The sequence below is a fragment of the Malus sylvestris genome, chromosome 10, assembly GCF_916048215.2.
Source record: "Malus sylvestris chromosome 10, drMalSylv7.2, whole genome shotgun sequence".
NCBI lineage: Eukaryota > Viridiplantae > Streptophyta > Magnoliopsida > Rosales > Rosaceae > Malus > Malus sylvestris.
In genome coordinates, this window is record NC_062269.1 from 39,262,975 (window position 1) to 39,279,594 (window position 16,620).

General features: G+C 37.3%; 3 protein-coding genes across 3 annotated transcripts; 2 read left to right on the forward strand and 1 right to left on the reverse strand.

Moving 5' to 3' along the window:
- Nucleotides 1-5,349: 5,349 nt before the first annotated feature.
- LOC126587178 (protein RALF-like 19) lies at nt 5,350-6,152 on the forward strand. Its single transcript, XM_050252196.1, has one exon. The coding sequence runs from the start codon at nt 5,447-5,449 to the stop codon at nt 5,810-5,812; it is 366 nt and encodes a 121-aa protein (XP_050108153.1). The 5' UTR covers nt 5,350-5,446; the 3' UTR covers nt 5,813-6,152.
- Nucleotides 6,153-7,918: 1,766 nt separating this feature from the next.
- Nucleotides 7,919-8,713, forward strand: LOC126587179 (protein RALF-like 4). Its single transcript, XM_050252197.1, has one exon. The coding sequence runs from the start codon at nt 8,053-8,055 to the stop codon at nt 8,419-8,421; it is 369 nt and encodes a 122-aa protein (XP_050108154.1). The 5' UTR covers nt 7,919-8,052; the 3' UTR covers nt 8,422-8,713.
- A 5,687-nt stretch (nt 8,714-14,400) lies between these two features.
- Nucleotides 14,401-15,429, reverse strand: LOC126587180 (VQ motif-containing protein 4-like). The gene has a single exon (XM_050252198.1). The coding sequence runs from the start codon at nt 15,301-15,303 to the stop codon at nt 14,551-14,553; it is 753 nt and encodes a 250-aa protein (XP_050108155.1). The 5' UTR covers nt 15,304-15,429; the 3' UTR covers nt 14,401-14,550.
- Between the last annotated feature and the right edge of the window lie 1,191 nt (nt 15,430-16,620).

Genomic DNA, 16,620 nt, shown 5'->3' on the forward strand with positions numbered 1-16,620 from the left:
TCGTTGCGTTGGAAATCATGCAATCGCTTGGTCAAGAGTCTCTCTACTTCTTCCTGAATTTACCTTTGTTGGGGTAATGGAGCTCTCGGCTGCCCCCAGTCATGACTTGCTGGTCTAGGCTGCTCTTCCATGTGTTTAGCTCATCTATGTCGCGGATGCAGTGCATGTGGTGCGTTCCTAGCAGGCGAGCGAGTTCTTCGCATACTGCTGGTTGAACTTGAGCTAGATTGAGTGACAGCTTCTCTCCGTCCGTCGTGCTGCCTACTCTGATGTGAGGTGGATGATGCTCCTTGTGGGCTTAGCCGCGAATGGACACTTTACCCGGAAGGTTGCTCATGTTGACTATCGGAGTATGACCCCAACCGTGAATGTATGCTCATTCGTGGGCCTAATCGAGAGTGTATGCTCATCTGCGCGCTAAGACGGAAATGTACACTGCCCAAACATTCGGCTCGTGGCTGGTCGAGTGGCTGCTTGCTGGGATACTGCTGGAAAGATCCGTCTGCCCTTGTCCTACTTCGGGATACCTCGTCCGGGGTACGTTGGATCTTGATGCGTTGCAAAAGTTGATTCACCAAGGTTGTCTGTTGTGCAAGGGCGCTCGTCAACTCTATGACTTGTCGAGACAAGTGTTGTTCGCCATTTGGATTGGAAGAGCTTGGAAGGAATGCGCCTTCTTGGGCAGTGGAAGTGTGGTAGACTCCAGGCGCGAGATTTGAGTTGGGAAATGTCAAATCTGCGAAAAAATATGGTGAGAATGCCCCCAGCTCGATGGTCGTCCGGATGGTTGAGATAGTCTTGGGTTGACTTGGGCTGCTTGGAAAGCCATGGGAGCAGGCTGGGCCGTGAGAGTGGGCTGCTCGACTGGAGCTGGCTGGGCCACGGGAATAGGCTGCTCGTCGGGAGCAGGCTGGGTCACAAGAGCAGGTTGCTCGGTAGGAGCAGGTTGGGGCGTGAGAGTGGGTTGCTCGACGGTAACAGGCTGGGCCACATGAATGGGCTGCTCAACGGAAGCAGGCTGAACCACGGGAGTGGGCTGCTCGTCGGGAGCAGGCTGGGTCACGAGAGCAGGCTGCTTGGCAGGAGCAGGCTAGGCCGCGAGAGCAGGTTGCTTGGCGGGAACAGGCTGCTTAATATGTGATGCATGCGAATGCGAGGCTTGGGCCCGGGCCCGTGCAAACTTGGATGGCACGACTTGGGCCGTGGCCTTGGTGCTGTAAGCCTTGGATGGCATGGCTCGAGCCGTGGTGAAGGCACCATGGACCTCGCCACGAGTGGCTACCGAGCTAGCCACCGTGGTGGTTCCCATGGTGGAAACTCGTGGTGGTGGTGCTGCTCCACTTATTGTCGCATTTAGCCTCACGGATTTCCGCAATCCCATTTCTTGAACATTAGAATTTTCACTTGTGGAATTTTCTAAATTTCTAGCCATTATATTTTGCTTATACGTTTTATCAAAGAACCTTTGCAAGTAAAAAATTCTAATAATAAGAACGTATGAAAAATATTCAAATGGACTAGAAAATAAAGAAAAAAACTTTTTTGTGCGAGAGTCTTCTACGAGTATGGATTTCAACTCTCAATGAAAGCACCAATTTGTGGATGCAAATTTTCTCCTCCTCGATCTTGGACGATTTTGCATCTACAAAACAACTAGCACCTTAGGTTAAGGCCAAAAGCCTCACGCGCCCACGATGAATGGGGGGGCTTTGATCGAAGAACCTCCGATGCCAAAGTTAGAATTTTAGAGAGAAATAGTGTTTAGAGTATTTGGGATTTTTTGTAAGATAATTGGAATGAGTGTTTGGTGAAAATGAGAGCCTATTTATAGGGCTAGGGTTCTTGATTTAATATAATTTTGGGAGTTATGTGATTAATTGACTAATTAATTTGGCAAAATAGGATTATTACCAAATGAATTAGCTAACTAATGGGATGAATAAGCAAAGTATGGCCAATTCCTTTTCTAGCAATAGATGGCCGGCCATTTAGTGCATATTTGGGGATATTTGGTGGTAATTGGGATTTTATGAAATAATTAGCTAATAATTCCCTATTTATCTTAGCTAATTATTATCATAAAATGGAAAGATATGGTAGAAAAGGTAGGAAATAAAAGGAGATGGCCGGTTCCTTTGGGGGAATGGGTAACCGGCCAAAAGAGATATTTTTTGGGTGTGATTGGTGATTTAATTGGTTGATTAATGAATTTAGGAATTAATTCATTAATTAGCCAATTAATCTCTATTTATATGGAACAATTTATAGTTTATGAAGTAATTACCTAAAATAAGGATGAATGAGATAATTTGGAATTGGTTACCTTTTTATGGAGCATTTTTAACTTGGTTGAGGATGATTGTTTACTGCTCGCGCGTAGAAACTTGGTACACCTCAAGGGTATTTTTGTCATTTTTACACAAAAATCCATGTGTCGCCTTGTAATTATTTTTTGCTCCACAGATGATACAACATATGTTACTCAACTTAATTCATAAAAAAAAATCAACTGTTAATTTCTCAATTGGCGTTCATTCTCTATTTTGTTAGAGAAGATTTTAAGTTCAAACTCACGACAAACGACAATTGTTAAATAGATGCACTAGTTTCGCACATTCGTCATCGTTTAATTAAGTTTATGACTTGAGTTTCCACTTGTACAACGAGAAAAATCAGTGCACTCGTTCATCGTTATTTGTGTGATTGCCTCAAACGTGATGAATGGGTGCACTTGCTTCGTTGTTGTGCAAATGGCACATGATGCACACCAAGGGAAGCTTCCGTCTGCAGAGAGTCGTATACACATGGAGAACACAGGGCAACAAGACTAATGGGTCCCACATGTAAGACCATTTTATGACGTTAAGATCATAGTGATAAGCCGATCTTAGCCGTCAATTTGATAAATATTATTCTGTTTGACTTTGGAAAATAAAAACAAGCAATATGATGAGTGTATATGGCCACGTCATCAACGTGGGTCTACGTGGTTGTTGTTAGGTTGCTGATTAGGAACCCCTTAAGCAAAATTTTCAACCTTAATCAATTAGCATTATCTGAATTTGGTGAGCTGCAAAACTTGGAAGCAATGAATGTAGATCTTCGTTCTCTGAATCATCGATGGAACCTTTGATTGGCAGTGCAAACATCATTTTTTTTTTCTTTTCTATTTTTATAACAGATGTCGTCTGCAAGATTTGACCAAACGTAAATAATACTTACACGAAAGTTGTAGCCTTATTGCATGATTATGCTTTTCAGCAATTGGGATACAAATATGGAAGACGAATGGGTTTCAACTGTTCAAACAACCCAAGTATAAATGTTAAAAAAGAGAATATTAATGGTTACAAACGATACCAAAAACTGTGATTTTACTTTCACTAAAATCAACCTAAGATGTTTGATGAAATATCTTTTCATTGCGAATGATGTTACAAAGAGGAGGTTAAGTTCGACAAAAAAAAAACGAGAAGGTTAAGAATTGTGAGATATATAGTAGGTGGAGGTTTTGGGGTTGTGACCTTCTTTAATTATCGTTTTCTATTTTAACATGAGAAATGTTAATTAAGCGGACTCTCTGCTAACTTATATTTTTGTCACAACGTTTTATAACTTTGGAATGGAATTTGACGTTAAATTGTGAGGTGACAGAGAGTTCACGAAGAGTTTCACTTTAAGAGAATCTACTTAACATTTCTCTTTACGAACTCATTTTGACAAAATTCTAACTCCACCACCTATCATATCTACGCTCTACCAATATTAAATCTCTGTAATGATTACTGATTTAATGGAAATAATAGAAATTAAACTCATGGCTTAATTTTGGAGCAATTCTTGTGTAGATTTTTGGGTGACGGTACTCATTTGATGGAAAATAATGGAAAACTCTTGCTTCAAGCTCAGGGCTTTGCTGATTTAATATATTTAGCTTGTGTCTACATCACTGGACCCTTAATATGATCTTCTAAGGTTTTCTGATAAGTTCTGGTTTGTCCCACTTTGATTTGCACTCTACTCCACGGGGTCCAGACTCCACCCCCATGATATATCAAGATCTTCCTGTCTTGACTCGAAAACCTTTGAAATCTTCAAGTCAGTAATTTGCAGTTTGTATGCATATCTTAATGAGGTACCATCATTTTATCCCCTTATTACTATGGAGAGAAGTTTACCTGTAACACGACGTATACTTTTTTGTCACGAAAAAAATAAGTACAATTGAATAAACACTACTTACAGCCAAGTTTTAATTCTCTTTATTGAGAATAGCTCTGATAGAAGTGTATGACCAAGTCATCCTTCGACCACCTCTAACATCAGCATAAGGCTCTCGTATTTTAATTTCTCTTGAACTTATGTTGATTCTACATAGTGTGAGAGTCGCTATCCATACGGTGTGAGAGCTGCTTTAGTATATGCGCCTATCTTGAGCCAATCCTAGTATATACAATGGGACTCGTTGCAAAGCGAAGTACAAACTTTGATATGGCTACGAATATATAAGCCCATTCTTACATTAAGACTCAAATCCAGTTTTGCCCTTTCGAAGGTGCAAACTTTCAAAGACAGATTATGGGCCACCATAAACCCAATGTGCAATGTTTCACAAGAAGATGTCAAAATTCTGCTAATGCAAAAAAACTTTCAGAAGAGATTAACCATATTAGTAAACCACAGAAAATAGTCCAGGTCCATATTTCATATGATACATCTTGGGTTCGATTCTTAGTGTTGGTGAATCAAATAATGGTGGCCACCAAAAAAAATAAACTGTCGTGGTATCACCACTGATCATTAAAATAATAATAATAATAATAATAATAATAATAATAATAAAATAAAATAAAATAAAATAAAAAAGGATCCACAGAAAATAGCAATAAAATTTACAAAAACGTGACCTTAGAGAAAAGGTTTAACGTACATTCCAATTCAGCAATCCACTGTTAGAGAAAAAGTTGTCCCATAGGTTCAAACAATATTCACATGCAATACGAAAACAACCACCACCTACAAATGCTACTATCAATCCTGGGTCAATATCTAGAGCATTTTCAGCCGTTAATGAGTGTCACCACATTCTTCAACGGCTGAAACTGAAGAACATTCACTCGTCTGTGTGCGACTTATGGTTAACATTTATTCCTCTACATTAACACGTGAAAGATAAACGAGGAGAAAGCAGCGGGCAGAGGGCATTCAAAATTTGCGTTCTATCACCAAAAACACACCAACAAAATAAATTTTATCCTATTTTTTATCCCAACGAATCATCTGCACAATTTCCTCTAGATCCTTCATTCTCTCTCCTTCCTTTTACCACGAAGGGCAGAGACAGAGGCCAATAAAGCCCTCTCTTTTCTTCTCCTCACAAAAACAAATTAAAAACACAAGTTTTGTGTACGTACGTTCCCTAACCCTAATTCAACAAACACCAACGATGGGATTCAAGCTCTACCTGATCGCCTTCATGGTGGTATTGGCCATGGTGGCCAGGTCATCAGCCAAGGTCCACGATGCCTCGTGGGGCGTCAGCCACTTCGCGGCTCATGATGATGAGTCCTTGATCGACAGCGCCACCAGCAAAACTGGTGACGTCGGAGAGGAGAACGAGTTGTTGATGGATTCAGACAGCGGTCGTAGGACACTCAAAGGCAACGGCAGGTTTATTGGATATGGTGCCTTAAGGCGCAATGCTGTTCCATGCGGACGCCGCGGCCAGTCCTACTACAACTGCCAAAAAAGGGAGGGAGCTAACCCTTACAAGCGCGGTTGTGAGTACATCACCCGCTGCTCCAGACGCTAAATCTTATCGAGGATCGATTCTATCCAGTTAATTAAAATGGCAAATAAAAAGTACGTACGTACAAGGATATATAGCGAAGAGAGAATGAAAGTGGGATCGCTCAGCGATCACCATCAACATTCATGCTTGCACGATTTATATAATTTCCCCGTTTTTGTGTTTTAATATAAAAGAAAAAAGAATAGGATGAATGTGTTTGTTTAATTATGTGTTTTTTTGTATTCACATTTTTGTGTATATGTCTATTATTATGTATTATTAAGGAGGAAATGAAAATCAAGATATATGTACTTGGGTACGTATGAATTAAATAAAATGAGGAATCAGGAGTTTTCTTTTTCTTTTTGTCTTCAGCAGCTTAATAATTTTCTATATGCTTGCTTGTGAATATCATGCATGCAAATTACGACGAATCAGTAAGGCCAATTGCCTTTGATAATTAAGGGTGGTGTTATTCACAAACTCATTTTTACTTCTCTTATATTTTTTTATTAATTTTAGTCATTTGATTTTCTTTAATTCATTCTATCCAACAGCCAAAAATCGAGAATAATGTGTGAGAGATAAATAGAGGTGTGTAGATAACACATCCCATAATTAATTGTTTTGCATCCTTTTCCATACTCCTATACTTGCATCCAGAAATAACATTTGGTTGCAGTTGTACAAAGAAAATGAATTTAGCACTTTTTTCTCTCTTCCTGCATTTTCTTTTTTCATTTTTTGTCTTTAGATTGAATAAATCGAATGAGAATCAAAGGATATAAGGCAAGGAGATGAGTGTAGATAAAGAAATGAAAGAGGGGAAATCAATTTCCTATAATAGATATATCTCTAGAGAAATGATATAGAGACTCTCAAAGTGTGGCTCTTCATGAACTTTCCACTACCTCATATTTTTAGCACAATGTTTTAAGATGTTGGCACATAAATTGTGTCAAAAACATAAAGTAGCGGAGAGTACATGAAGAGTCTCACTTTTGAGAGAGTCAATCATTTTTCGTATCTCTATTACCCCATAGAAAACAATACAGTGGGATTAATTAATGAGACACACATACACCCAAATTCTTATCTTTTCGTTTAGTAAAATTAATTTTGAAGTTGGTAAATTACGCAAAATCACACACATAAATCTCTATATAGTTTTACTTGCAATTTGCTATGCAATAAGCTATCAATTAACAATTTTTTGAGTAATGCTATTCATACCATGTTTTTATACCACCTTAGGTGGCATCTGATGTGGACAGCCACATCATTTGAAAAATTTGCAAAACCCAAGGAAATGAAGAAGAAAGACTCCTCGTATACCACAATAATCGTTTAGCTAACTAGTTTTTCTTAATTATTAGTTTATTAAATAATGAACTAAATTTAAAAATATGATTAATTCAAATGATGTGACTGTCCACATCAAATACCACCTAAGGTGGTATGAAAATGTGGTACAAAAACATGGGATGAATAACATTACTCTCCTTAATGATGACACATCACGTGTTTTGCACCTAAGGTGGTATGAAAATGTGGTACAAAAACATGGTATAAATAGCATTACTCTCCTTAATGATGACACATCTCGTGTTTTGTAAATGTGGTCCAAAAAATTGGTCTATCTAGCGTTACTAAAAAATTACTGAAATAAAGTGCATGGTGATGTCATCATGCTACTAAGATTCGGCTAGGTGGCCTAAGGTTTTGGTGGTGCTTGGCTCGATCCCAATCCCAATCTAACTACTCTTGTAGGGGTAATGCTGGGAATTAAATGTGAGGACTAAATTTGTTAAACTAAAATGCATAAAAGTTGATGACTAGATTATTATTTAAGTGTTAATTAATATGGTTATTTCTTAGTGGTGACGCATTATTTAATTTGCAAATTTAGTTTACTTAGCATTACTTTTGTAATATAATTTACAAGGAGGAGAAATAAACGGCTAGGTGGCTTAACGTGAGAGATAAACGAGGAGAAAGAAACGGGCAGAGGGCATTCAAAATTTGCGTTCAATCACCAAAAACACACACCAACAAGCTAAATTTAACCCTCTTTTTTTATCCCAACGAATCATCTGCACAATTTCCTCTATATCCTTCATTCTCTCTCCTTCCTTTTACCAGGAAGGGCAGAGACAGAGGCCAATAAAGCCCTCTCTTTTCTTCTCCCCACACAAACAAATTAAAAACACAATTTGTTTGTGTACGTACGTACCCTAACCCTAATACAACAGACACCAACGATGGGATTCAAGCTCAACCTGATCGCCCTCATGGTGGTATTGGCCATGGTAGCTAGGACATCAGCCAAGGTCCACGATGCCTCGTGGGGTTTCAGCCGCTTCGGTGATCACGATGATGAGTCCTTGATCAATAGCGCCAACAACAAAGTTGGCGACTTCATCGGAGACGAGAATGAGATGATGATGGAGTCAGAGAGCACTCGTAGGACACTCATAGGCAACGGCAGGTTTATTGGTTATTCTGCCCTAAAGCAAAATGCTGTTCCATGCGGACGCCGTGGCCAGTCCTACTACGACTGCCAAAAAAGGGATGGGGCTAACCCTTACAAACGGAGTTGTCAGTACATCACCCGCTGCGCCAGACGCTAAATCTGATCGAGGATCGATTCTATCTTGTTAATTAACATGGCAAAAAAGAGAGAGTACGTACGTACAAGGATATATAACGAAGAGGGAGAATGAAAGTGGGATCACTCATCGATCATCACCATCAACATTAATGCTTGCAAGATTTATACAATTTCCTCATTTTTGTGTTTTGATATAAAAAATAAGATGAATGTGTTTGTTTAATTTGTGTGTTTTGTTCTATTTTCTTTTTGTGCATATGCCTATTATTAAGGAGGAAATGAACGTACGAACGTATGCCTTTTTTGTTTAATCAGGAGTTTTCTTTTTCTCTTCTGGAGCTTAATAATTTGCTACATTCTTGGGAATATCATGCATGCAAATTACGAAGAACCAATTAGACCAATTGCCTTTGATAATTAAGTGTGGTGTTATTCACACAACATTTTTTACTTTCCACATATTACTTGTTAATTTCTGTCTTTTGATCTTCTTCAATTCATTCAATTCGACAACATGAAATTGAGAGGGGTTTATGAGAAATAAAAAAGGGTAATTGATGAAAATGAATTATGCACTTCTTTTTTTTCTCTTCCTACATTTTCCTTTTTCGTTTCTTACCTTTTTTGAATAAATAAAATGAGAAAGAAAAGACAGAAAGAAGAGATGAGTGCAGAAAAAGAAAATAAAAGAGTGGAAATCAATGGAGGTGGATTGTCTGCACTCCCATTTCCATACTTTTCCCATCCCCTCTTATTTTATGTGATCACGGTTAAGCCACATCCACATTTTATATTCATATTACTTTTTGTTTTATTATTTTTATAAAAAATCAATATAAAATGTTAACGTAGCTTAACCGTGACCACACAAACAGAAGAGGATGGGAAGAGTATGAAAATGGGAGAGCAAACATTGCACCTCCGAAATCAATTCCCTACTATAAATATATCTCTATTAATTACCTCCTAGAAAAAAGTACAGTGGGATTAATTGATGGAACACACATGCACCAACAAAATTCTTATCTTTTCGTTTAGTAAAATAAAATTTTAAAGTTGGTAAATTAAGCGAAATCACACATAGAATCTGTAGTTTTAATCAGCAATTTGTTGTGCAATAAATTGTCAATTAATGTACTTATTTTCTATTACTGACACATTATATTTACAAATGTGATCTAAAGAATTAGTTTACTAAAAGAATAGTGAGATCGAGAGTGCATGGTGATGTCATGATGCAACTAAGAGTCGGCTAGGTTACGTAACGCTTTAGTAGTGCTTGACTCGACCCCAATCCCAATCTAACCAATTAATCTTGTAGTATATACAATACACGTCAATGTTACAACATATACAAGTGAGAGTTATGTTGTTAATTGCTTTAGAAGCTAATCATATTTAAATTAGATCTAAAGACAGATTAGGTTGAATCTAATATGATGAATTGACCCAATGGATGAAGATGACCCTATCTTTACATTGAACAACACTCTACTCGTTGACTATCCAATCTATTGATCCAAGCTTGATTCTAGGTCAAATATTGGACTAGATAGACTCGTTTGGACATTTAGTGTACCGGGTCATATTTCTAACACATTAAAAAATTTCTCCCAAGCTTGATTCTAGGTCAAAGTATTGGACAACTCGTTTAGAAATGTTTTTATCATAAGTACTTATGAGACGTTATCTACTATAAGTGCTTTTACATAAAACTATCAAACTTTTATTGGGAGCTATCCTAGAGAGACATTTGAAAGTGCTTCTCAAAAATGCACTTGAAATTCTTTCTGAAAACATCTAGATTCTAGTTGAAGCCATTTAATATTTTGTCAAACATACGCAAAAAACGCTTCTAGTTTAGAAAGCACTTTTATCCTTCTCAGAATCATTTCCCGTGTTAAAAACATTGGTGGCATGACATAGTTGATGTTTCACATACCTTAATACAATATTAATAAATAAATACACGTATTTTTTACCAAAATTGATCCACAAGTAGGTGATGGATATTGATTGGAGGGAGGAAAGGCCAAATAGGTGTCCAAATGGTGCACATGGAAAGTTTCAAATTCGCAATCAATCCCTCAGCAACCATACTAGCGTAGTGCAAAACAAGCAAGGCAAACAAAAAGCACTAGAAGCCAAGCAGTCTCTTGTTAACCTGCACTACACTTGCCATGTTTTCTGGCTTTCCCGTTTTGATTTTTCATCACTCTTTCTTTCACTCGGTCTCTTTTTCCTCTTCTTTCATCATCACAAGTCCCACATTCCTCCACCTCCTCCTCCACTTTAACTATCTCATGTTCCCCATTACACGCTGTTTTTTTTGGTCTTTTTCTAAGTCAAAAAGTAGACTTGAAAATAATGTTAGATTTCAACTAAAGAGGCTTGGGAACCGCCTCGGTCGGAGGCGGGGAATGTCATTATCATCTCCGTCCTGACAGAGTCACCTCTCCTTTGATAAGAGACTCTGTCGGGAATTCGGGGTCTGATAAGTTTTCTTATTAAATTTCTAACAATTAGAATAAATAAATAAATCATGACACAGAGATAACTTTGTTTATATAATACAACACAGAATGAAACAATTACATAAAAAACAAAAACAAAAACAAAATTAAAGTTTTTTAAATTGTAAATCAAATAGAGAAATGTAATTTTTTTATATGAACTTCGAGATCGTTTTGTGCGTAAAAAGAGAATGGATAGGGTAATTCATAAAATATAAGTAGATGAAGGCATGCCTTAAATCCAAGGTATACGGAATAAGATTAGACACAATTTTTCATTTTTTACTTCGACATCCTTTGAATATGGTAGATTATCCAGTCCAATCAAATCTCAGAAACCAAACGTGTCTTTAAAAAATCACTTAATATTATGTTTTCATGGTATTTATCTTCACTTATAAGTGAGATGTCTTAGGTTCGATTCTCTCTAAAGACGAATTTGAACCACATTGTTGCTGACATATTGTGAGACTTAACCCACTCTCCACCCTTTAGTGTAGATAATATCGTTTGTTTAAAAAAAATGTGACCTTAAAAGGAGACTCGGGCGGAGACCGGCTAGCAATCCCATTCCAGCTCAAAACGGCGGGCACCGCGGAATAGCGTGTTGGGGGAAAAAATTGCCATGTCCGTCCACTCTGGTTTGCATGATTGCTTTTACACCAATTCAAACCTCCAACAAGAAAACTCAAACGAGTAGAAGATACCAGAATTCAATTGGGACCCCATAAATTGACATCTCGAGCCTCCTAACATAAACTAATCAGCAGCAGATCAGCTGAGATAGGGCAACCATTATACACTTGGGAACTTTTCTGAGGCCGATCACCTCAAAGCCAGATTGTCACTGAAGTCAATATGATGTAACATAGGACAATTCAAATGGGTCCCCTCCTATATTCCCATATTTATAGGTCACTTTCTCACCTATTATGATCCATAATATGATAGATCTACCATGCTTAGACTATGAATTACATTAGTGCTTCCTTCTAAATTTCATTCCTTGAGTCTTATTTTATTTGAAGGATCGCGATTAAATTACATCAACATCTTGTTTTGACCTTTTTATAGAAAGAAAAATAAGAGGAAGATGAGATAGGAGGGAAGGAAATTTGGAGGGGAAATAATCCTGTTCTGCTTTTTACATAGGATTTAGAGGAGAAATAGTATTGATTTTGGTACTAAAGTGCTTTTATAAAAAATGGTGAGCTCAAAAAGGTATTTGATAAACACTTAAAAACATATTATTTTCACAGTTTTGGGTGAAAAAAAATTGAAAACGTGAAGCAGCAAAAATGAGTTTATTCTCACAGCATAGCAAAAACAGTTTTTTTTCAAAACACGCAATATCAAACCAGCCCATAATCCTATTCTACTTATACCATTGTTTGTAACAACGTAAGAAATATTTTCACACACACATTTTTCGTTATGTACACAAATATTTATTTATGTTTCCTAATGTTTTTTTAATTTCTTCAATATGAAAAGCTAAAAATCAACAATAATGTGTAAGAAAGGTACATACTTTGCTAGATATTAAATCATTGCAGCACAAGACAATTTTCTTTAAAGAAACAAAAAAAAAGCTCATCTGCATCTCAACCCCCCACTCTGGTTTGACTCCTCAGGCATTTGGGGGCCTACTAACCATACAACCTTATGCATCAACTTACACCCTAGGTTCATAATTCTGACATCATTCAAGCCAAATATTACGAGGTCAAATCTTCTATATCCAAAATCTAAAATAGGTATGGTTTTTCTGTGATCGAAATAAGTGTTTTTCGCATTAAATTTAAGAGAGTTTTAACGAAAAATACATTTTTACTCTAAAAAGCCACTCTTGATACTATTCACTTACAACCTTTTTTTATCATTTTGATTAAAACTCAAAGTTTTCAAACTCTTTTCAATAATTTTTCTTTAAATTTATGATAATAAAATTAAGAAAAGTTAAAATAATAAATACATTTCAATCACTTATTAAGACCATACAAAAATCGCACCCATTTGTGCAAAAAATTCGGTCTCAACTATCACATGAATTTCGATTTCTAAAAGTAACTATTTGGTATCATATCTTATGATCATTATCTCATTCGTTGATGACAAATCTTTTTAAGCGAGCAATTTTCAATAAATATGATACAAGTAGCATTATTTTCTCACCGATCATGAAACATAAAATCATATCAACCCTAGGTGAAAAAAAAAATGAATGATTAATCTCATTTTATTTTATTTTATTGCGAAAAGACCCATGTAATAAATACAACACTATCCACACAGAATCCAGTCTGCCTTAGTTTGCTTGCCGTCTTTGCCTCACTGAAAATTACAGCACAAGAGTCAAGATTCCTTGCCCATTCTTCTACTCTTTCTTTGACAGCTATCCATGCTCTTTTTCCCCTCTCACTCAATCAATCCTCATAAAGAAATGCTAAAGTGACTTGAAATCTTGAATTCTTATCGCTTCATAATTTAACGTTAATTTTTGTATTAATATTATAATATATTACATAAAAATATAAAGTAACAGAGAGTGCACAAAATATCTTTCGCTTGAGATGAGAGATTTTTTTAGTGTGATCGTTACACGAGATGGTACATCACGTGTTATTATATAAATGATGAAATATGTGTGTTAAAAAATTAATAACTTAAAAAATAAAAAATTTCATTATTTACATAAAAATACATGATATATCATCCATATTTCCGTTACAACTAAAAATTTCTTAGTTTGAGAGAGTCCCTTTTCTCATTCCCTATTCATCTCCACTACTCACACGGTCACAATTAATGTCAAAAAGTTTTGGAAGTAAAATTAGATATTGCTATTTACTTCCTCCATTTATTGAAAAAAAAAATAGAGTTGGCAGAGACCATATCAGAATTCAGAACAGTAGTTGACCCCCTCATGCAGTGTATGGTGATTCATAATTACATTAAAATGAATTCACTCCCCCCAATTTGGCTTATTAACTCCCAATTCAAATTATAGATTTCTTTTCCTTTTCGTAAATAGTTAAGTCAGTTAGTTAAGACATAATATCCGCTTCTATCGTTGTGGTTTCGAATTCTCTTATCTTATACATTTAAGAATGCAAAATTTCAATGTAACGGTGTTTAAAAACAATTCACGCAATTAAAAAGTTAAAACACATACGGGGCACTTGATATGTTCGTTACACTGCCACCTTCGCGTCTCTCTTTCATGTAAGTCTCTATTGTATATTATAGTATGTTAGAACATATATCAGTTAAAATAATATATAGTTTTTATTTTTCACCCAATTGGCCTTTCCATATAAAATTAGTAACACAAAACTAAAAATTGAAATTTTATTCAATTTTCCACCTGTCCCTCCATTTTCTCATCAACCAAACAAGCATAAGAAATAAGTTAAAAATTAAAAAAAAAAAAAAAAAAAAAAAAAAAGGGAGAGACATACATGAAATTTTACAATTTGCTACAATTTGCTTAAAGGCTCTCTCATTTCTCTGCAAATATTCCATTACAATTTACCCTTCCCTCATCATCATAATAATCAATGTCAACATTAATAACACATTAAAATTACACAAAACTAAAAATTAAAAAAAAAAATCGAAATTTCATTTTTAATTCAAGAAGAAGATGAACCTGAAGCAGCTCTCGGCGACGTCGTCGGGAACAGAGGCAGCAGCCGGGGCTCCGATTCCCGCGGCGTCGTGCTTGGGGACGGGTGCAAGTAAAAACTCTTTTCTTTAATCGCCTTCTCTTCCGCCTCCCTGTTCAAATTCGAACACCCATTTGGATTCGGGCCGTAATTCGCCGTCCCGGACCGGCCAAACGGGTCGGATATCAGCGGCGTGACCGGGCTGAGAACCAAAGCAGGAAAATCGAGAATGCTTGGAGATAAAATCTCGGGATTTCGCGGCGAGAATCCGGAAGCTGCGGAGCTGAAGACGGGGATTAGAGGGTTAATCCGGAGGTTCTTGAGGGAGTTCCGGCGCTCGTAGAGCTTGAACCCGGATCCGGATTGTTGTTTTGTGTGCGTGGATTTGATGGGCGGGATGTGGGTTTTTGGGTGCGGGTCGGATGTGGGTTTCGAAGAGGCTTGCTTAGCGGTTTCGGTGGAGCCGGTGAGCATTTGAACGACCTGTTTGAAGGAGGAGGTGTCAGCTTGGACGAAGGTGGTCGGGTACGGGTTGGTGGGTTCGGATCTGGTGTAGGGTTTAGGGGGCTGGGGAGTTGGGGTTGTTGGGGGAGCTCCGCCGTTGAGGTGGTGGTTGCTGTTGGAGCTGTTTGTGCTGCTGTTGGAGCTGTAGCTGTTTGGGGAGGTAAGCAAAGAATGAGTTGGGTTATCCGGTTGGTGGTGCCTGGGTGAGGATTCCATTGATGGGTCTCTGATTTATTTTCTGTTTGGTTGCTGAGAAAGTGCGAGAAAGTGAGAAAATTGAGAGGGGGCGAGAGGGAGGGAGGAAGAGAGCGAGTAAGTTTTTTATGACATGAGACTTTTTTTTGTTTGGTAAGAAATGCTTTGGTGAGTAGACTTCGGGTTCTACTGTTGTTGTGGTAGTCTCCTCACGCGCTTGGGAGGAGCGTGGTGCGTACATGTTCTATATCATGTTTACACAACGGAGGAGAGAGTTTTAATTTCTTAATTTATTTCACTAATTCTACTAATTAAAGCAATAAATTGAGTTAATTATAAAAATTAAAAGTAATAAACCAAATGACACAGAATTATTATGAGCACTTCAAAAGAATCATTTTGTTCAGTTTTTTTTCTAAATCATATAATAAATGTGTCTACAACACTCATCACGTGATTGACAAATTAACAATTATCTTAAGCCCTGGCACTTGATTGCAAACAAAGTTTTTGACCTTTGGAGTGAGCATTTACCTTGAGGGTACTATCCTTGGATCTACTTTGCAAATTGATCTTATGGTACGGATCATCCATCTCATAAGTTCGTTTTCAAGATTATAAAATTACAACGTATAAGCTATTAAGGGTAATGCTGTTAAATAACAATGAGTGTATTGTTATAGTTTGCTACAAGAGTTGGTTATACCTTACTTGTGACAGTCCGTCCCTAATTTTAAGAATTTTTAAAGTTTTAATAAAGGATCTTACAAAAATGCCCTTTGAGGCACGTGCATTATTCGAGGTTAATCATTGTGTCGTGCCATCTAAAATTTGTTTTCTTGACATATCCTCGTAGTACTCGTCGCTACGGACGCGTGGGTGCAGACGGTTCGCTATTTGAAGTTATAACGAAAAAGATTTTAACATTTAAAGTTTGGGACATTTTAGTAATTCAATTATTTGTGGTAGAATTTCAGTTTTAAGAAGGGGAATTAAAGGTTGGGCGATGCCCGGTTAGAGAGGGGAGAGAGGTGGACTGCCCTATCAGAAATAAAAGAAAGAAGAAGGGGGATTGGCTGCCCAACCAAGGAAGGAGGAGATGGATCAATCGGAACAGTGAGAGAAGGGAAGGACCAATCAGAATCAGGGAAAGGAGGAAAGAAGGGAGAAGGAAAAGGAGGGGATCGGCCGGACCCATTTCGACCCGCGCACGACCCGTCGGGTTTTCTACACATTGCCGTCGAAATTCCACCATTTGTCCGGCGAATTGCTTCAAGAAATCACTTGGAAACTTCTCCATGACCTCCCCTCTATCTATTTCATCTCAAATTTGATGAG